General features: G+C 36.6%; 1 protein-coding gene across 1 annotated transcript; it reads left to right on the top strand.

Moving 5' to 3' along the window:
• The first annotated feature begins 21,436 nt into the window (after positions 1 to 21,436).
• Positions 21,437 to 22,116, top strand: LOC131047052 (uncharacterized). The gene is made up of 2 exons (XM_057980868.2): positions 21,437 to 21,560; positions 21,658 to 22,116. Exons 1-2 carry the CDS (start codon positions 21,470 to 21,472, stop codon positions 21,957 to 21,959), a joined length of 393 nt encoding a protein of 130 aa, XP_057836851.1. The 5' UTR covers positions 21,437 to 21,469; the 3' UTR covers positions 21,960 to 22,116.
• Positions 22,117 to 23,908: the final 1,792 nt, after the last annotated feature.

Genomic DNA, 23,908 nt, shown 5'->3' with positions numbered 1-23,908 from the left:
TTTCAAAATTAATTGGATTCTGTGCAAATTTCAAATCAATTTCATTCAAATTCAAATTTCTAAACATTTTTCAAGGTGTCCCTATCCATTAGGTTTGACCTTTTTCAAATTTGCAATCCAATTCCTCTTTTTCTTCAAAACCCTAATAGGGTCTTATTTTTACATTTGTGCCTTCATTTCACACATCTAGAGGTCGTAAAATTCATCAATTTTGGGGGGTTAGCTTTGAAATCATCGTAATATTCATCCTTGAAAATTTCAAAAAAAGTTGGTCGGACCATGTGCGTTCCCGTCACTATCCTCAGGTTTTTTCCCGAAATTTTGGTAGACTGTTATGACTATATTTAATAGCCTAAATCCAGAAGATTGGCTGATTTTGTCGATGTTTGATCCCTCTAGAATCAGAAATACCTCCAAAATTCAATATTTCAAATTTCAATTTTTTTTTTTTAATTAAGAGGTTAATTATAGTCTGCCCTGATTTTAAAATTAAGTGGAATTCCCTTGGCCCTAATTTTAAAATTTCAAATTCCTTTCATTTTTGGAAATTGTGTCATCCTCTTCCCCCAACAAAGTTCAAATTGTGTAATCATTATTTTCTTACATTTTGCATTAATCAATTTTGTAAGCTTTGCTCCAAAATTCAAAATTCAAATTTTCCCTCTAGTGCATGAGTTTTACCACTATTAGTCCTACCTATCCTATCCCCGTTAGATGAAGCATTAGAATTAAAGCTTCCCAAGGTTTAATTACCGAGGAGATGGAGCCTAATTTAGGTGACTTATTTCATGAGGATCATGCTGATTCTTTCTATCCTAATCATGTGCCTATTCACTCCATTGATGAATCCCATGATGAAGAAGAAGCTTTAACTAGGGTTTCTATAGATCAACTTTTCACATTGGATAATCAATTTGATAACTTGCAACAATGGATGTCCCAAGAATACCCTAATAGTGAAGCTCTTCCATTAATTGAAGGCCTTAAGCGCATGATTCAAAGTGATAAAAATGGAATTGATATATTGTGTGGCATTGCACATATTATTGATTCTAATGTCATGCATGTCAAGATTTGTGCCTAAACCCTAGGTTATTCTGAACCTTCAACACAAGTCAATCATTCTATTCCTTTGAATACTCTTATGACTAGTATTCCTACTTTTACCTCCAATATCATGGCTACTTCGACTCAAAATGTCATTCCTACAACCATGGGTCATGGGGGCAATCCCTCTTCTTCATTTAATCCTCCATCTTTACCTATGTCTTCCATAAGTATTCCTACTATTCCTCAACCAATCAATGTGACACAAGGGGGCAATTCCTTCAACAACTTTATTTCTCCTTTAAGTGTCCCTTTTTCTACCCAATCATCACCTATGCCTACTTATCATAATGTCCCACCACCTTATTCTCAATCCATGCCTTCTTTCAATAACATCACACCACCTTCTCAATCAACTATGTCTAACATCAATTCTTCTACCAAAATGACAATTAACAAACTTGCTCAAACCGTGTCTTCCTTACAACAACAAATTGCTTCTATGAGTCAATCTAAGTTTAGTGTGCCCACCTTTGATGTTGTGAGCCCACTTTCTCTTGATATTGTTAAAGTCATGCCACCTAAACATGTTGAAATCCCTCATTTGGAGCTCTATAATGGAAAAGGTGATCCTCTTACACATGTCAGAACATTTCAAACCTTGTGTACTGATTTTACTTATGATCAAAGATTGCTTGCAAACTTGTTTACAAGAACATTAAGAGATAAGGCTTTACAATGGTATTACTCTTTGTCTTCTTATTCTATCACTTCCTTTCAACAACTCGCAAATGCTTTCATCTAACAGTTTCAAAACAACATTGGTCCTAAAATCACTTTGACTTATTTAATGCATTGTAAATAAGGTGTTAAAGAAAAATTGATTGATTTCATTGGTAGATATAAGCATTTGTGTGCTCAAATTTCTTTTTCATGTACCTGATAATGATATTCAAAGAAATTTCATTTCTAATTTACAAAAAGATATCAGGGAAAAGCTTCTTTTATCTGAGTTTACTTCCTTTTCGCAGTTGTGTGCAACACTCCACAATTATCAACTAGTTGTGAGTCAAATGGAGCAATCTACTCCTATGGCTCTGAGTAATAAGGGGGGGAGTGTTCAACAACCGTTTGCAAAGTTAAAACCAAAAAAAAAGTTCATCAAGTTCAATGATACAATCAACAACCACAATGTGAATGCTACAATAGGTGTGCCTTCTATTTTTAAATTTTTCCAAAGAGAAAGACAGTTTACTCCATTGATTGAATCTTTACATAGTATTATGTCTCAGTCGTTGCATAGAAATGTTATCAAACTTCATCCTATAAAAAAATTGATCCTTCTAAACATTAATCCCCTTATTTTGATAGCAATTCCTTCTGTCAATTTCATCATCAACCTGGTCATGATACTGAGAAATATTTCGCATTGAAGAATAAGATTCAAGACTTGATTGATAATAATACTATATTTGTGGCAGGTGTGAATGATAAAGGGAAACACAAGATACACCTAAGGATCCTTGTATTACATTTGACCCTAGCGAGACCATCAGAGCACCCAATGGCCCTTTATTCATAGTTGTGAAGGTTAAGGATATCCCTTGCTGTGGTGCCCTTATTGATCCCTTTTGCATGGTTAATGTCATAACTGAAGAGTATCTTTTCACTTTACGACTGCAGAAACCAATATATGATTCTTCTAATGTGGTTGTCAAGCTATTTGATGGATTCTCTTGTCCTACCATCACTTCTATCACCCTTTTTGTTGAAGTTCATACTGAATCCATGGATGTTGACTTTGTTATCATACCCTCTTCTAAGCAATTCCGTGTGAATTTGGGCTATCCTTGGCTATCTTCCATGAAGGCTATTGCTTCTCCAATACACAAGTGTCTGAAATTTCCTCACAATGGAGAAATCATAACCATGAAACATAGCCTATTTCGTCCATCCGAAAGAGGCCTCGGTGTTCCTATTAATTTATTTTGGCCTAAACAATTTCAATCTCTTCCATCAAGGAGCGAAGCTCTTTTTCAATCTTATCAAAAATTGAAGAAAGATGTGATCTTATCCTTAAGTCAACCTAGATCTCTAACACTTGGCATTCATGTTATTCTTCAAGATGAGGTTCTTCTCCTCACGGATAGAACTAATCTCCCTCCTAAAAAAGATCGTCAACCTATTCCTATGGATGTGACTTTACCTTCTCTTAAGGAGAACAACAGTCATCCTCCTAAGGTTAGACTTATACCTCCTCCTCATAATGGACCTGGTTTCCTTCCTACACCTAATATTCCTCCTTTCCATGGCTTAGTTCCACCTCCTTCCTCTTATCAAGAGAAGAGGCTTGCTTCTCCTCTTGCTCAACCAAAAAGACCTTAGCCTAAACCTTCAACTATCAAGGAGAGAAAAATTCCTCCTTTTTCAAGTGTTCCTCCTCCTTCTCAGCCTTCCACTAAGACTCAATGGAATCATTGTGCAAGAGAGAGACGACGACAATGCCATGTTCGAGCTCGTGAAGCTATCCCTCAAAATACTCAATCTCCTCAGACTCTGACAATTGACATGATTCTGTTTTCTCCCAAGCAAAATGTTCAACCTACATCTCTAAATCATAAGTTGCACAAAATATGTGATGGGGGTATGTGCAAGATCATGGGGGGCCAAAAAGTGGCAATGGAAAAATAAATGTGTTTTAAACCTTTCCAAACACGCCAAAATCCGCTTTGACTTTTTTTTTGGGTCGGCCAAAATTTGAATTTGGTTTGGTAATACCAAACCAAATCTGATATCTGTTAATATAGGATATCTGTTAATATCGGATATCCAATTTGTGATGTCATATTTTTTTCAAATCGGATCCGTTTTTCTCAACATAAAAAATATAGTTTAGTAAAATGGGCATAATGTTTGTGTTTTTTATCAAAATTTTGATTTTTTACAGGCGTTGGAAAGGTAACTCAGAGACCTATCAAATGGATTAGGTATTTTTATGATATTATAGAACCAAAATTAATTATAATCATTTGAAGTTAGTCCTTCAATTTTAAAACTTTAAATACTCACAAATTTTGCATACAAAGTCTCATTTTTTTCCTATCACATCCTTTATATATCACTTGTCTATCTATACTTATATAATATATTTTATCTATCTCTTTCTTATCTACTTATGTCACTTATTTTATCATCCCATCTAGATAAATAAATTCCCAAGTTACATGCATCTCTACATATATCTCCATCTTTCTATTCCTATCTCTCCCTCTCCCACTCGATCATTGTCACTCCTTATTTCTATATTTCTCTCTAATAATCTCTCTTCTCTCTATTTATCTCCCTCCTCTACCTTATCCTACCTATACTTATATATTACTTGTCTCTATCACCTCCTTTCTCTCCCTATCTTGTCCCCTCTATCTCTATATCCCTATAGATCTATCTTCATGTATATTTATATCTCATTATCTCTAAATCTCACTTATTCACTCCATCTCTCCCTCCATTTGTCTTACTCTCTCTCTATCACTTTCTATCCATATCTATCTCTATCTCCATCTTCACATCTCCATATCTTTCCCTATCAATCTCTCTTTTTATATGTTCCTCTATCTTTATATATCTTCCTCTATACATGATTAATCTACTTCTATGTCTCTTCCTCTATCGCCCTCTTGAAGTATCTTTCCCTTTCTCTACCTTTATCTCTTTATTTGCTCCATCTTTATATATCTTTGGCTCTCTCCCCACATCCTTCTCTATAGTGCCTTTATATATCTTCCTCTTTCTCTCTCTCCCTCTCTATTTATCCCTATCTCTAATATATATCTCTCTTTCTCACTCTCTTGCACTATCTATGTCTCTCTATCTATCGATATTTCTCTTCCTTTATATCTCTCTATCTCTTCCTTTTTTATCTCTCTTTACCCATATCTATCCTTTTTTCTCCATCTCTTCATATATTTATATCTCTCCTTATTCAAAACTTAGTATATATAGTCTCCTAATGGGTTATATCATGTCCTAAGGGGTCATAGAACATCACATGACCCCTTAGGACACAATATGACCCCTAACGACACCATATGGTCTCCTAAGGGGTCATATGGTGTCCTAAGGGGTCATAAAACACCATATGGCCCCTTAAGACACAATAAGACCCCTAATGACACCATATAGTGTCCTAAGGGGTCCTAAGACACCAAGTGACCCCTTAGGACACCATATGACCCCTAATGACACAATGTGGCATCCTAAAGGGTCATATGGTATCCTAAGGGGTCATAAGATACCATATGACCCCTTAGGACACCATATGACCCATAACACCATATAGTGTCCCAAGGGGTCATATGGTGTCCTAAGGGGTCACAGAATGCCATATGACCCATTAGGACACAATACGACCCATGACAATGCTTAAGGGATCATAGGACACCATATGACCCCTTAGAACATGATACGAACCCTTACGACACTATATGGTGTCCTAAGGGGTCATATGGTGTCAGGAGACATCATATGACCCCTTAGAACATAATATGACCCCTAACGATACCTAAGGAGTCATATGGTGTCCTAAGGGGTTATATGATGTTCTAGGAACCTTTAGGACATAATATGACCCCTAACAACACCATATGGTGTCCTAAGGGGTCGTAGGACACCATATGACCTGTTAGGACACAATATGACCCCTAACAACACCTAAGAGGTCATATTGTGTCCTAAGGGGTCATAGGACACCATATGACCCCTAACGACACAAAATGACACCTAATGATACCTAAGGGGTCATATGGTGTTTTAAGGGGTCATAAGACACCATTTGACCCCTTAGCACACCATATGACCCCTAATAACACCATATGGTGTCCCAAAGGGTCATATGGTGTCCTAAGGGGTCATAGAACACCATATGACCCCTTAGGACACCATACGACGCATAATGACACTATATGGTGTCCTAAGGGGTCATAGGACACCATATGACCCCTTAGAGGACCATACAACCCATAAAAACATAATATGGTGTCTTAGAGGGTCATAGAACACCATATGACCCCTTAGAACACCATATGACCCATAACGACACCATGTGGTGTCTTAAGGGGTCATAAGACACAATATTACCCCTTAGGACATAAAATGACCCCTAACAATGTCATATAGTGTCCTAAGGGGTCATAGGACACCATATGACCCCTTAGGACACCATATGACCCCTTACGACACCATACCACCCTTTACAACACCATATGGTTTCTTAAGGGGTCATATGGTATCCTAAGGGGTCATATAACACCATATGACCCCTTAGAACACAAGAAGACCCATAATGACACAATATGGTGTCCTAAGGGGTCATATGGTGTCATGAGACACCATATGACTCCTTAGGACACAATATGACTTCTAACGATACCTAAGGGGTCATATGGTGTCCTAAGGGGTTACATGATGTCCTAAGAACCTTTAGAACATAATATGGCCCCTTAGCACAGTGTACAACCCCTAGATACACCATATGGCGTCCTAAGGGATCGTAGGACACCATATAACCCGTTAGGACACAATATGACCCCTAACAACACCTAAGGGGTCATATTATGTCCTAAGGGGTCATAGGACACCATATGACTCCTAAGGACACTGTATGGTGTACTAAGGGGTCATATTGTGTCCTAAGGGATCATATGGTGTCCTAAGGGGTCATAAACACCATATGGCCCCTTAGGCCACCATACGACACATAATTACACCATATGGTATCCTAAGGGATCATATGGTGTCCTAAGGGGTCATAGGACACCATATGACCCCTTAAGAGACCATACGACCCATAACAACATAATATGGTGTCGTAGAGGGTCATAAAATACCATATGACCCCTTAGAACATCGTACGACCCATAACAACTCCATGTGGTATCCTAAGGGGTCATAAGACACAATATGACCCCTAACGACGTCATATAGTGTCCTAAGGGGTCATACAAAACTATATGACCCCATAGAACACCATATGACCCCTTAGAACACAAGAAGACCCACAATGACATGATATGGTGTCCTAAGGGGTCATATGGTGTCACGAGACACCATATGACCCCTTAGGACACAATATGGCCCCTAACGATATCTAAGGGGTCATATGGTGTCCTGAGAGGTTATATGATGTTCTAGGAATCTTTAGGACACAATATGACCCCTTAGCACACCATATAATCCCAAACGATGCCATATGGTGTCCTAAGGGGTCGTAGGACATTATATGACCCGTTAGGACACAATATGACCCCTAACAACACCTAAGGGGTCATATTGTGTCCTAAGGGGTCATAGGACACCATATGACCCCTAACAACACAAAATGAATCCTAATGATACCTAAGGGGTCATATGGTGTTCTAAAGGGTCATAAGACACCATATGACCCCTTAGCACACCATATGACCCTTAATGACACCATATGGTGTCCTAAGGGGTCATATGGTATCCTAAGGGGTCATAGAACACCATATGACCCCTTAGGACACCATACGATGTATAATGAAACCATATGGTGTCCTAAGGGGTCATAGGACACCATATGACCCCTTAGGAGACCATACAACCCATAACAACATAAAAATGGTGTCCTAAGGGGTCATAGAACACCATATGACCCCTTAGAGCACCGTACGACCCATAACAACACCATGTGTTGTCCTGAGGGGTCATAAGACATAATATGACCCCTTAGGACATAATATGACCCCTAACAATGTCATATAGTGTCCTAAGGGGTCATAGGACACCATATGACTCCTTAGGACAAAATACGACCCCTTAGGACATAAAATAAACCCTAATGAACCTAAGGGGTCATAGGACACCATACGACACATAGCAACACTAAATGGTATCCTAAGGGGTCATATGGTGTCATAGGACACCATATGACCCCTTAGGACATTATACGACCCATGACACCATATAGTCTCTGAAGCATATGATGTCCTAAGGGGTCATACGACACCATATGACCCATTAGGACACAATAAGACCCTTGATGACACCTAATGGATCATATAGTATCCTAAGGGTTCATAGGACACCATATGACCCCTTAGGACACCATATGACTCCTTGCAACACCATATGGTGTCCCAAGGGGTTGTATGGTATCCTAAGGGGTCATATAATGTCCTAAGGGGTCATATGGTGTCCTAAGGGCTTATAGAACACCATATGACCCCTTAGGACACCATAAGACCCATAACGACACCATATGATGTCCTAAGGGGTCATATGGTGTCCTAAAGGGTCATGGGACACCATATGACCTCTTAGGACATAGTATGAGCCCTAACAAAACCTAATGGATTATATGGTTTCTAAGGGGTCATATGATGTCTTGTGACCCCTTATGACACAATATAACCCCTTAGCACACCATACAACCCCCAATGACACCATATGGTGTCCTAAGGGGTCATAGGACACCATATGACCCGTTCGGACACAATATGACCCCTAACAATACCTAAAGGGTCATATGGTGTCCTAAGGGGTCATAGGATACCATATAACCCCTTAACACACCATACGACCCCTAACGACATGATATGGTGTCCTAAAGGCTCATAGAACACCATATGACCCCTTAGGACACCATAAAACTTATAACAACATCATATGGTGTCCTAAGGTGTCATATGGTGTCCTAAAGGTTCACGAGACACCATATGACCCTTTAGGACACCATACAATGCATAATGACACCATATGGTGTCCTAAGGGGTCATAGGACACCATATGACCCCTTAGGAGACCATACGACCATAACAACATAATATGATATCTTAAGGGATCATAGAACACCATATGACCCCTTAGGACACCACATGACCCATAGTGACCCATGTGGTGTCCTAAGGGGCCATAAGACACAATATGACCCCTTAGAACATAATATGACCCCTAACGACATCATATAGTGTCCTAAGGGGTCATAGGACACCATATAACTCCATAGGACACAATACGACCCCTTAGGACATAAAATAAACCCCAATGACACCTAAGGGGTCATAGGACACCATATGACTCCTTAGCACAACATACGACCCCTAACGACACCATAGGGTGTCCTAAGGGGTCATAGAACACCATATGACCCCTTAGGACACCATATGACACATAACAACACCAAATAGTGTCCTAATGGGTCATAGGACACCATATGACCCCTTAGGACAACATACGACCCATAGCACCATATAGTGTGCCAAGGGATAATATGGTGTCCTAAGGGGTCATAGGACACCAAATGACCCATTAGAACACAATACAACCCCTGATGACACCTAAGGGGTCATATAGTATCCTAAGGGGTCATAGGACACTATATGACCCCTTAGGACACCATACGACCCCTTACGACACCATATGGTGTCCTAAGGGGTCATATAACACTGTATGACCCCTTAGAACACAAGAAGACCCATAACGACATGATATGGTGTCCTAAGGGGTCACATGGTGTCACGAGCCACCATATGACCCCTTAGGACACAATATGGCCCCTAAAAATACCTAAGGGGTCATATGGTGTCTGAAGGGGTTATATGATGTTATATGAAGGGGTTGTATGGTGTCCTAAGGGGTTATAGGACACCATATGACCCCTTATGACACCATACAATCCATGATGACACCATATGGTGTCCTAAGGGGTCATATGACACTATCATGACCCCTTAGGACACTATATGACCCTTAACGACACCTTAGGGGTCATATGGTGTCCTTAGTGGTCATATGATATCTTATGACCCCTTAGCACACCATACAAACCCATAACAACACCATATAGTGTTTTAAGGAGTCATATGGTGTTCTAAGAGGTCAGAGGACACCATATGACCCTTTAAAACACAATATGAACCCTTAGCACACCATATGACCCCTAACAACATCATATGGTGTCCTAAGGGTTCATAGGACACCATATGATTCATTAGGACACAAGATGACCCCTAAAGACACCTAAGGGGTCATATGGTAAAGTTAGAGGTAAGGATAGGTATGAAAAAGAGATGACATTTGGGGAAGAGAGAATTAGAGATTGTTGGGGGTAATTAGGTTTTTGGAGGAGAGGGGGGATGGGAAAGTATCAACAAAGGGAGAGAGGGAGAGATGAGGAGAGAAGTTCAAAGAGAGATGTCTAGAGAGAAGGTAATTAGGGGAAGGGGAGGCGGAAGAGAGAGGGAGGCAGTATCGACAAAGGAAGAGGGGTGAGAGATGAGGAGAGAGCCATCTGATTACCCTCTCTCTAGTCAATCTCTTTGTTAATACTTCTCTCTTCCCCTCTACTCCTGCTAATTATCCTCTCTCTATCACTCTATTCACCTCTCTCCACATCTCTCCCTCTCCTTTTGTTGATACTTACTCTTCTCCCTCTCTTCTTATCTGATAATTACACCCAATTCTCTCTCACATTATTCCTTTCCCTCAATTACCCTCGATCACCTCTCTCCTCTTATGGGTTTATAGATACTTCCCTCTCCCCCTCTCCCCACCCCCTAATTACTCTTTATGTCTCTCTTCACCTTTGTCCCCATCTCTCTTCTCTCTTTGTTGATACTTTCCCCTCTCCCCATCTCCTCCTACCCCCTAATAATCTTAAACTCTCCCTCTCGTTCTCTCTTCACCCCAATCACCCCCTCCCTCCCTCTCTTCTCCTTCCACCTAATTACCTGTAGCTCTCTCTCTCTCACTCTCTCTTCCCCCCAATTAATCTCTCCTTCTCACCTCTCTCCTCCTCTCCTTTTTTTGATACTTCTCTACGCCTCTCCTTGTCCCCTCTGAATTTTGTTGCTAGAGATGAGAAGGAAATGCAAAGGGACTAGTCTAGTTCTTAGGGAAGAGAGAGTGACATAGAGGAGGAAATTATGAAGAGGTAGAAATATAAGCACCTTGTATAGCTTGAGAGATTGAATGAGGTATTCATTGATAGTTAGAGATATAGGTCTAGAGAGAGATGCATAAATATGGACAAAAGAGAGGAAGGAAGAAACAAATAGGTGGAGTGATAGGTTTAGGAGAGAGAGGTGGAGAAAGGAACAAACATAGATAACATGGTTTATCAAAATTTATTGAACTCAATAAAATTCATAAATTTTCTATTATTAATTAATTACTTATTTAGTTTATTTTGAGATGATTGTTACAAAAATTCATGCAATAGGGAAATCATATGAAAAAGTCATGAGTTTTTTATGTTTTAAAAATGAAGGATGAATTTAAATGAATTATAATTATTTTTTAAAACCAATTATTGAAAATATGCCTATTCCACATCATAGAGCTCTTAATTACCTTTCCAATGCCTATAAAAAATCAAAATTTTGATATAAAATGCAAAAGTTATGCCCAATTTACTAAAATATATTTATTTTTATTTTTTCAAAAATGGATATCCGATTTTAAAACATAATTTTTCCCCTCCATCTTTTGGCTCGGGTTTGCTTTGAGATTTGGCTTGGAAGTGATAAGCCTAGAAAGTCATCTAAATAAATGTGTTTTTCAGTATTCCTTGATTTTCTAAACTTTACACTAGTGGCTGACGACTTTTTTTATAGCCAAAATTGATAAAACAAAAAGGATTTTTTTAAAGACATTATCAACTTTCCAACAATATAAGACTTGTCTTATTTCGACTTTAATAAATAATTATTATTTATTTTCTAATTGAATTGTGACAAAAGTCCTAATTGATAGACTTGTTGAAAAATACTCCTAACTTTCAAACCACATAACATTTTTTGAATCTGAAACATGCGTCACATCCTATGCTTCATCTACTGTAGGGAAAAATTAAAAAAAAAAGAATTTCATAAGGTTTTGACCAAGTTAAGGTGGTCAGACGTAGGAGTTTCTAAATTTCTGAAAAGTTGTAGTTAAAAATTCATAAATAATTATTTACTTTATAAAAAATTATTAAAAAATATGTGTCACATCCGGACATGAGTCTAATACTTATTTTATAAATCTTATAAAAAAATATTATGATTTTATTGTGATTAGGGTGGTCAGACATACACCTACTTCTTATCTTTTTCTTGAAATTTTTGTACCACTGCATTGAAATTTGAAATTTTCATCAAATATGATTTTTTTTTTTCAAAAATAACTAGTAGCTTAGAAACTACATTCATTTTTTTATAGATTCTCTTATTACATATTTTAAAAATAATGTTCATAACTTATTCAATTTTTTATGTCAAGTTGCATAACTCTGATTTTTTGAAATTTCATTACCACTTAAGGGCCTATTTTGGCACACCATGATCGTGCACATACCCATGGTTTTACTCCTATTCGTGTTCTTGCTCCTCTTTATCTAAACTTTGATGAAGAAATGGGTGAAAATGTTATTCATGATGGCAATACAACTCCTAATGCTTCTGATAGTGAGTATGAATATGTTGATGTGGACAAGCATTTATCAGATGAATTTTCACAAACTCTAATCCTAGCTCCTAGAATCGAACAAAGTGACTTACAACATGAGCATAGTCCTTGTTTGGATCTTGTGATAGCTCCATCTATTGTGCTCAATGTCCCTCCTCTGGCATGTTGCTTGCCTTCCCGAAATAGTGATCAACAAGATCGGGAGGCGGATGTTGTGCTAGATTAGTGATATTAGCATTGTAGATCTTCTCTCTCTCCCCGTTCTTGCTCCTTTGTGACCATTCTTCTATGTGTATCCTTGTTCTTCTATTATTCCCTTAACGTCTACTTGGGGACGATGCAAAGCATTGAGATATTTTTCTTGATCTCTTTCATGTTGACTCAAAAGACATCCCCTCTTCCATTTCTTCTAAGGTAGTGTGCTTCTTTGGGCAATGACGATTATTATATGCATATACATACATGATATACATGAGTTGTCATACAACATATTGACCCTGAAGAAAGCGACATTACCTCATGTTTTGTGTTCATTATCCTTGGGTTTATTGCTTGATTGGGGGCTAAATCCTTGCGATAACGTGCTTCCTCTCTTCTCTTTCTCTTGGGTGTATCCTACCTTAAAGAAATCGCTCTCGATAAGGCGCGTTTGATCTCTTTAACGTGGGGGCATGCACTCCGCTCATATTTTCCTTCTTTGATACTTAGAATTACTTAGTTAACTTTGTTTTTCTTTGTAATCTTTGATATCCTTGCTTTCATGAATCATAGTGAAGGTAACTTTGCTACTTACAGTCATGGTTCTCCCCTTCTAAATCTTCCCTTTTACTTTTTCAATCAAAATCGTAAGATCCTAAGTCCATTGGGGGCTTGGCGCATCTTGCCTCCTTGACATGGTAAAATTATTTCAATCTTGTTTCCTTGTACTTTACTAGCAGTATTAGCATGCGTTCATACTCCCGCTAAAGTGGGGGCTAAATGTAGTGTCATAAAATTGCAACCCTAGCAATCTTTTATTGTATTAGGGTCCTCATGCACGTGAGATCGAATCCTCTAGCCGAATCGGAGATCGGAGACTGCTCAACCCTCGGAATCAGCTTCCTTCTTTTCCTCTGCCACCACCCTACCCTGGAGAAAGGGGTAGGATAGGGGCATGGCGCCCCTGTCCCCCCTAGGACAGGGTTGTGGCTCTGCCCTATTTTAGGGCAGGACCCTTCCTAGGGTCGCATTGTAGGTTGTGCAGTGAGCGGGAAAACTCCCTCGATGTCAGCCTATGACAAAAATCAAATTCAGCAACATATATTTAAGGGGCATTTGTCCTCTCATTTGCATAAGGTTCAATAAGGTGAAAATTGGCAATCAAGCATTCAAGAGAATTCTTTTCCAGCATTGAGCATTCTCAAGTCTCCCTTCAAGTCTAGGTGTTGCATTCAAGTCAAGGATTCAACCATTGAAGAGGAGATCGATTCCAACATTCAATTCCACACAAGAACTTCTATCAACATTGCTATCACAACCTCCCTTGAGGTGATTTACAATTCAGTCTTTCATTTACATCTACTTGCAAGTACTTTCTTTCATTACTTGGTTAATTCTAAAACTGGGGTTTATCCCAACCCATTTTCCTCTCTTTTATGTGTGTAGGTTGTAGATGCGTAGTTGTACTTTCGGATTCGGGCTCCATTTGCAGAGGCAGCAAAACTCTTTTCGTTTCGTGGATTTTTTGGAGGACCGTGTACATTCCTGCCACGGTCCAAGCAACTTTTCCTCAAATTCGTAGGACGACTTCATCTTGACATATTACTTCTAGATCCAGGTGCACAGCTTCATCCCATACTCCGATCTCAAGTTATAATCAGTTCTTTGTCACTTTTGCACTGTATAATTCAATCAATTCCTTTCCATTTCAAATAAGGAAGAGGGGATCAACTTATCATTCCCATTTCACTCAGAATTATATCTTCATCTTTGGAGGTTGAATCTAGTGAATTCTCCTCTCCTCTTCCAATGTAACTAGGTGAAAAGTGTTTTCTTTTATATTTTTAATTGTTTAAATCTTTAGAGCTATATCTAGTTGGTGTTTTCCTTGCTTTGTCTTTTAGTTATCTATATTTTATATATTTTTTTGTCATTATTTAATTCCTTCTTAAACTTTGAATTGTGTGCTCTCTACCTTCCATCCCAACCTCCTCTTTTTATTTGGTCTTAGTCTACAATCAATCAACTCACTACTTTGGTTGCTCTTTACTACTCGTTATCATCTTGATGAAGAATCATAGAGTGTGACCTAAAATTTGGTAGGAAAAAAATTTATACAAGGTTGAATCCAAAAATCTCTTGCAACAAATATCATGGACTGTGAAAAGTTGATGAATTTAATTAGATTATATTCGTTAATAGGGTATATGAACACCAACGTGCTTGGGATTTCCACCCATTGATGTGCCTATATATTAGGATTATTGACAAGAACAAGCAAAAGATTGACTAGGATACTATTATTAGTGACAATCTTAATGACAGTTGAAAGGTGTGCTACAAATAGTTCAAAGTTCTACATGACTTCATACCAAGTGTTTACCTACTAGCCTATTGAGCTACATTCCCAAGGCTAGAAAGAGTTAGTTCTTTAAGGAATGGTAATGTTAGAATATACATCACTATCTCCAATTAAGCTGAGAGAAAAACCAAAAGCATTACTTCTTGTTAATGATACTTTCACATATGTTTATTATCAAAGAAATGGAGAATGGTTTTGTCAAATAATTCCCCACAAAGATCACATTTGAGTTGTAGAATTGGGGATATTGATGAATCCAATTTAAGACCTTTTCCTAGATCAAAGTAGCAAGATGTCATAAGGCTCCATATAAGTTGCCTAGGTACACCTATATGAATATTGGTTCTATTGGAGATATGTATGGATGTGGGAGGAGTCCACAAGTTGGTGGTGGGTAAACATAAAGCAAGTTTCCCTTTCTCTATCAAAGTTGGTTTGCACTCATGCCTTGACATGAAGAGTGCTAAGATGATAGAAATCATTATGACCTCTTTATGCATGGACCTATATGGAGATATTAGGAATAAATTTGACCCTGTTGGTAAAATCAACCCAATTATAGGGGCTTAGTATAAACATGATCCAACTATAGAAGATCATTGGACAAATTGCACATATGAGTTTGAAGTTAGGTTCAAGGGTTTTTGTAGGTTTAGAAATGAATTTGGCAAAAATGTGCAATATAGTGAAAGTTTCCAAAAACTTGATAGAGAATTGGAAGTTGTTGTTTCCATCCTATAGAAAAATATTAATATATAAGACTAAATGATTAATAATAGTTGTATACCTCTATTTGCTTAAGAATTTTCTTTTTCTTTTTAAAAATGTATAAAACTTCATTATATAAACTTTAAACTATGACTATTTTGATTTTTATATATAATATATATAATTAATCAAAATAACTATTAAATATAAATTAAAAAATCTCATAATCATATAAAATTTATCCTATTAAAATATTGTCCTGAAATTCTTATCTCAGTTGTCAATTTATTTCCCTCCATAACCATATAAAAACTGCATAACTTGGTAAATCGATTCACACTTTTTTAAAATGTTTAAATAATCTGTGGCAGAAGTTGCACAAATTTGATTACATGAAAATGGAGCATTCTGGGCTTTCCTTATTGGGTGCTCTCAACATACTGTTATCCAAATGGTTTAAAGATTTGCTTGTGAAAAATGTTTTCATACTTATTTTGCAGGGATTTCTTTCTCCATCCTATGTGAATATTTATTGTTTGAACAGTGTAGAGATTTGATTTTTCATCAATTATAAGTATTTTAGTTGTTTTAATTAAGTATATAAATCTAAAGCATATAGTTTAAAGATTTGTGACTTAATTTTAATAGGTATTTTAGTTTGATTTTTGTTTTATCTTTAGATATTTGTATTTAAGATATTAATATTATTTTATTCGATTTTTTAGTTTTCTTAACTTGTTATATTTGGAGATAATGAGGTTACAATTATGAGTGGTGATAATGTATAATTTTATGTAAATAATAAAATCAGATTATTTGCATAAAATATTACAACCCTCTTATTAAATTTGTTTACAAAGGAAGAGTTATAAAGATAAGAAGAGATCTAGATTCAAACAAATAATGAAGTTGATTCATTTTATTTTGAGTCCACATATATTCCAATTTTAAAAGAAAATGCATATGAAGATGGGAAAGGTACCCATAGAATATATCAAATATGTTTCTAATGCAAAAAGAACAATAAAAAGAGATAAAAAACATAGAAAAAATGCAACAAGTTAAACATCATGTAACATAATAAATAAGAAGAAGAAAATGAAAGAAAATACAAGCAAGAATCAAAGAAACAAATGAAAGATGAAAATTTTAGCAATAGTCTACAAAGGGGATCTTCATATGCCAATAGAAGAATCCATTGTCTTGCTTCATTAATTTAGCATTGTTGATTTTAATCTTGCTCTTGCACTATTTTAGTTTGATCTTACTTTGATTGTCACTTGCACCACACCTTGTGTTGATGCTATTTTGTATATAGACAATTTGCATTTTTTTTGCATTTGACCCCACACCCATCCTAATACCACCTTCTTTATTAGGCTTGTCTCCCACTTTTTCTATGTTTTTTGTGAGAGTTACTAGAAATATCGAAGTTTATATTGAGATACATTTAGGGTTAATCACACATTTCACATTCAATACACACTATGAGATTCTCAAATAGTAGGCTTGACTAATGGTGCAGGAGCACCTAGAGTTTAGTTGTTATGTCAGTTAGAGGTTTGAGTCTTCGAAATCAGGGGTCATGTCATTTTGATTCAATAGTGTCTATGGAGACCATTTGTAATGTCATTTCATGTTTTCAGGTTTGTATGTCAGAATTGGAGTCATAATTTGCAAGGTTGGAAAAATTGTCAAATGTTGCCATCGGGATAGTTATCCCGATAAAGTATCATTGTTGTAAAAAGTTGTCAAATGTTGTCATCAGGATAGTTATCCCGATAAAGTGTCGTTGTTGTAAAAAGCTATCAAAATGGTCATCAGGATAGTTAACCCGATAAAGTGTCACTATTGGGATAAGTTATCATCAAGATAAGTTAACCTGATAAAAGTGTCATTGGGATAGGTTTCTCTATCGTGATTGGAAAATTCGGTTCAGTCGACTTTGGTGGGCTATCTCGATAGGCGTCCAATGCCTTGTTCGGTATGGCTATGCCGAAAGGGGGACATCAAGGTAAGTTTACCTTATCGAAATTGCACAAAAAGGTTATCCCGCCGATATTAGTTATTCTGATGGGTGGAAAAGTCTTTAGTTTGGGATTCCTATGTCAACGATGGTGTCCAACAAGGTTTTGTCAGTTTGGGATTGTTATCTCGATGTTTTTGTTAAATTTTGATTTTTCAAATCTAGTAGTCGAATTGTCATGCAGTCCAACGGTCATGGCGGGAAAGTACAAATTTGATATAAATTGTATAGCAATCTTGGAAAATGGATTCAAAAGTTTATCTTTGAGAATTTGAATTTCCGAGTATGATTTTGTAACATAGTTTCAATTTTTTTTACAATCACCGGTATCGTATTGAAGGTTCATTTTCTTGCAATTCTTTTTGTTTCCTATACATATATGTTTTTGTTGGAATTCAACCTGATTGGACAATAGGCAACTAGGGTTTCAACCTCGTTTCGACAATTCTCCCTCCATGTATTGCATCAACTAACTCAAATTGGGAAAGTGAAGTTGACTCAAAATTCCACTTCTAGGTTTCTTTTCTACCTTGGTTTTGGTCTAGGTGCATGTTCTTATAAGAATAAATTTATTATTTAATTATCATACACTAAGAATGAGTATTGAGTAGTACTTGCTAGCTAATAGTTTCTATGGATTTCACATCTTATGACAAAGTTTGGTTCTAACACTTGATCATCTTACTATTCTTTTATGTGATAATCAAAGTGTCATTCATATTTCTTGCAACCCGGTACAACATCAATGGATGAAGCACATTTAGGTACACATGCATTTCATTTGGATTGATTTCATGTAACAAATGGTTTTACATATAACTAGTTTACATCTATTTAATTATCCTATTCACACTAGCATTTAATCTCACATTGAGACTTTATTTTGTCATCTCGCCTCTTAATTGCACCACATGTATCCTCACACTTGTTCCAAGTGTTTATAAATGTTGTTAAGTCCCAAAGGCACTACTCCAAAATCTTCGAACTTTATTCTACTTACAATACCAAGGGTTGTCATCCTAAAATCCACAATGAGGTTCATCCATAGATATGTAAGGTTGAATCCCAATTGATGAGAGTGGGTTATCTCTCCTATGCTTTTAGCTTAGCGTAGACAATGGAGGATGTTCCTAAGGGTGTACCTTAATAAGTATTGAAATTAAACAAAAATAACTTTCAAAAATAACATCTAAACCTAATTTCACACTTGAACCCAAATTATGTCACTAATTCAAGTAAGACTAGCTATGTATAACCTCTGTATAGTTGATTAAAATTTACAAACATAATCCAAATGAAATAAATTCATTCACGGTTGTCATAAGGTATTTCCCTAGTTCAATTATAATTTTATGAGTGCATGTCACTAATGTTTATTCCTAAACCACTGGTGAATGTTTTTACTTGTTTTAAAGAGTTTGAGATAGGCTAAGAACCTCCAAGATTAATGCCTATCCATTGGGTACAAAAGTTATAGTTTATCAAACTAAAAATAAAATTGCAAAGATAAGGAATAATAGTTGTGCATTTGTATATGTTGAACACACCTAGATACTAAGAGGAGGGTGAATCAGTATCTTCAAAACTTAAACCCTTTAGCTATGCAATTTAAAAACTTCTTAAGCTAATCAACAACAATGAACACCAAAGCACAAGAAAACACCATGTTTACATGGAAAACCCAATAAGGGAAAAAACGTAGTGAGAAAATCCTCACTCATATGAATAAGATTATAATTTTCTTTAAGGCTCACTGCCTAAGGAAGAACACTACAAGGACTTGCCAAAGACGTATACTACCTCAGGGAAACATACGAGGACTTGCTGAAGAGATTCACTATCTCATAGTAGGATGCATGATAATTTGAATTACAATGAATAAGCCTTTAGCTCACATGCTCCAACAATCTCCTTGGAATTTAGTTGTCCTTGACTCACTACTTCAAGCAACCATTTGACAATTCAGCTCCAAAACTTCTACCACATGGTTTTATTGCACCACACTTCGCATTTCACAATCCACACTTTGCATTTCCCAAGGCTAGAAAGAGTGGTTCTTTAAGAAATGATAATTTAGAATATGCATCATTATCCCTAGTTAAGCTTAGACAAAATCCAAAAGTATTATTGTCTTGTTAATGATGCTTTCACATATGCTACAATCAGACAATTGGAGAATGACAAGATGTTATAAGACTCCATACATAGATGAAAGATTGGTTCTTTTGGAGATATGTATGGATTAGGGAAGAGTCCACAAGTTGGTGTTCGGTAAATGTAAAGCAAGTTTCCCTTTCCCTATCAAAGTTTCTTTGCACACATGCCTTGACATGAAGAGTGCTAAGATGATAGAAATAGATATGGCCCCCTCATGCATGGACCTATATGAGGATATTAGGAACAAATTTGACCAAATTGGTAAAAACAACCCAATTATAGGGGCTTACTATAAACACGATCCAACTATAGAATATCATTGGGCAAATTGCATAGTTGAGTTTGAAGTTAGGCTCAAGGATTTTTGTAGGTTAGAAATTAATTTGACAAAACCCTACAACATGACAAAAGTTCCTCAAAAAATTGATAGAATATTAGAAGATGTTGCATATAAATGTATAAAACTAGATGATTAGTAATAGTTTTATACTTTGATTGCTTAACAATTTTAATTTTTTAGAAAAATACATAACCTTTAAATTATGACTATTTCAATTTTTTTTATATATAAAACATATAATTAATAAAAATACCTATTAAATATAAATTAAAAAAAATCATAATAAACTAAAATTTAATCCCATTAAAATACTATCCTGAAATCATTATCTCAGTTGTCAATTTATTTCCCTCCACAACCATAAACTGCATAACTTAATATTGTCGGTAATACCTTTGTAAATGATTCACATTTTTTTTGGCCCGCGATCCCGGCCTCATTCCTTATGATGTCGGAGTCTATTTCAATTTTTTATATATATAAAACATATAATTAATAAAAATACCTATTAAATATAAATTAAAAAAAATCATAATAAACTAAAATTTAATCCCATTAAAATACTATCCTGAAATCATTATCTCAGTTGTCAATTTATTTCCCTCCACAACCATAAACTGCATAACTTAATATTGTCGGTAATACCTTTGTAAATGATTCACATTTTTTTTGGCCCGCGATCCCGGCCTCATTCCTTATGAAGTCGGAGTCTTGCACTCAGCAAGACTTGATCCCTAGTAGGCTCATTTGGAGCCATTCAACTTCACCAATAGACCAAGGACCCATTGCCAACTGTGACGTTATTTGAAACATAATCTTTGTAAAAAACTATCCATAATAGTGATTGGTATGTTATTTAGTCCACTGAAGATTACAAATTTGTATTTAATGAAACAAAAAATTTCCTTAAATTTGTTTCATTTGCTTATTTTGATGATTAGATGTCTCATTTATACAATAATATTATACATATTCACAGGAAGAAGATGAATGAATATAAAATCAAAACTAATATTCACAACAAAAATATGAATGAATATAATATTATCTTCAATTTAATTATTGAGATTTAGATGTGCATATAAATAACAAATCGGTATCAATAACAAATTTGATTTGGCTATTCTAATGAAGCAAGAAGAAGTTGCAGAAAACAGATTGCATCAAAATGGAGCATTCCGGGCTTTTCATCTTTAAATTTCTTTCTGTAATGCTCATTCTCGCAAATTTACATCCATTCATATTTTCTGCACTCTCAGGTGAGCTCATTTTTCTTATCTTTTTCTATGTTTAACAAATAATAAGAATTTTCTGGGTCATCTGTTAGATCAATCATTATGTTGTTTGTTTGAGTAGCCAACAGCTGTAAAGCAGGGAACGCCATTGAAGTGAGTTGGAATGACAACTATGGTTATGATTATGAACCATTTCCAATACAAGTGGAAAATACTTGCAGATTCTGTGATGCCCATAATGTTATTCTGCATCTGCAAATATTCTGCATAAATTTGAATTCGGATCCAGTGGATGAGAAAGTTATTGTAAACAATGGTAAATCTATTCATCCTGGACAAGAGCTCACATTCACATATAGTGTGAACTGTCAGGCTTCTATACAAAGTGCCCAAGCAACAGCAGAATTTATCAACTGCATTTAACAAGGCCTTCATTTCGGAACAATATGCCAAGCATTGTATGAGATTAGATGAATGGTATTTTTTTTCTGTCTGATGTTGTTCTCATGAGATTGTTTGGATGTCTCTAATATTTGATAAAACTCCTTTAGTGAATTTATTCCTTATTGTGTGTTCTTAACATGCTATTATCCAAATGGTTTTATAATTTTCTGAGAAATATTTTGTTCCTGAATTTGAAGGGATTTCTTTTTCATCGTATGAGAATATTGTTGGGTATGTGAAACCCAATGGTCACATGACCATTCGACTTCTCCAGACTTTTCATTTCGTATCTAATGTGTTTATATAAATGGCTGAGTGCAGCCCATACTGAATGTATTGTGTATTGGATATTTGGTTAATAAGATAATTCCCTGCGTTTCTGGTGGACGTAGCCACTTAGTGGTGAACCACATTAAACCTTGTGTTGTGTGTTTTCTTTTCTGCTGTTTTGTTTTTGATTCTCTGCTTGTTTTAATCTTTACAATTGGTATCAAAGCTTAGGTGAAATTAGGTTGAGCAGAGATGGAAAGGTAGATAGATAGAGGATTGAAAATTCTCTAGAAGATGCAGAAATTCGAAGTTAGAGAAACTGGTTGCTGGTATTGTGGCAAGCAAGGCCACGTCAAAAGAAATTGTTGGTCTTTCAAGAAGGCTGAAAGGCAACTAAAAGATGAAGACATCAATTCAGTCATCGAGGAATTTCTTCCAAATTTAGACTCAGTGGAGAGTAAAATTGTGCAAGTGAAGGCTAAAACGAAGCGCCATGTACATTGGTGGGATGGCTGGAAAGATGGTGAAAAAGAAGTCGTTGTTGAAGAGAAGGAACTCTGGAGATTGCGGGAGGAAAAGTATATGCCATCGGAGACCCAAGTTGAATCTATTGTTGACTCACAGAATGAGGAGGGTGCAAATTGGAGTAAGGTAGCAGGGCAAAGGAGCTGGAATTATTTGTGGCTTCAGAGAACTCTGCAGATGGCATGACCTTGAAAAAAATGGAAAGGCACTCCCGTGACGATGAGGATGACTCTCATGACAGTGAGGCCCAACAGGATATATTTGCAACAAAGCATGGTTTGACAGGAGGATTCGGGGTGCCTATCAGACGTGGCAGACAAGAACGGCCTGTGTATTGGCCAAGGAAAGGGTCAGGAAGACCAATTTGTTGCTCGACTTGGAGACGTTGAGGGGCTGAAATTCTAGAGATGTGAGGCGATGCCCGCAGATAAGCCAAAGAAAGCAAAACTTGTTGTAGACGCCACTGATGACATGTCGTCGTTTGAAGGGATTCTTTGGTTGAAGGAGGACCAAGAGGGGAGCCCAAACAACGACATCGTGGATGCCCTGAAGACACAGAAGGAAATAAAGTTTAGGTCTGAGATCTTTGTGTCTGCGTCGGATACCCTGTTAGAGGAGTGCAAGGCATGGAATGTTGGGTTGCCTGTGGTGGCAGATGGAGTTTTGGAATATGTTGCGGGCACACTTGTTGACTCGGTTTTTGTTGAGGTGAAGGCTGAGAAGATCTTATCAAAGGCTCGTGAAGATGAAAAAAGAATAAAAGCCCACGCTAGTGAGCATATTGAAAATTCAATTGCAGACGCATACACCAGAGTTGAAAGGTGGAATTAAAACAGGAGACCATTTAATGAGAGTCTAACACTTGAGGAACACCATTTCACAAAGCTTGAACTTGATAGGCAACGAAATCTGCAGAGATTCCCCTTCAGTGTTTCGGAGGGCAACGAAGGGACCCTGTTAATTCACGTGTCGTACTTAGAAGAGAGCCACAGATTTACTCCTACAAAGATTCTTGGGATGATTGTGTGTGATCTTGAGCAGATTTCCAAAGATAATGGTGCGGTAAGTGTGGATTGTTTAAAAATAGAGATTCTAGATTGTCTCATGCACCTAGCTGTTGTGAATCCCGAGAA

Source organism: Cryptomeria japonica, chromosome 7, assembly GCF_030272615.1.
Source record: "Cryptomeria japonica chromosome 7, Sugi_1.0, whole genome shotgun sequence".
NCBI classification, from domain to species: Eukaryota; Viridiplantae; Streptophyta; class Pinopsida; order Cupressales; family Cupressaceae; genus Cryptomeria; species Cryptomeria japonica.
This window is presented reverse-complemented; position numbering and strand designations above follow the sequence as displayed.

What these genes read in the sequence shown, in the direction of transcription:
- LOC131047052 (XM_057980868.2), top strand. Translation starts at nt 21,470, where the DNA reads ATGGAGCATTCCGGGCTTTTCATCTTTAAATTTCTTTCTGTAATGCTC. An exon ending in CATATTTTCTGCACTCTCAG is followed by an intron (nt 21,561 to 21,657) that starts GTGAGCTCATTT and finishes TTGTTTGAGTAG; the next exon opens with CCAACAGCTGTAAAGCAGGG.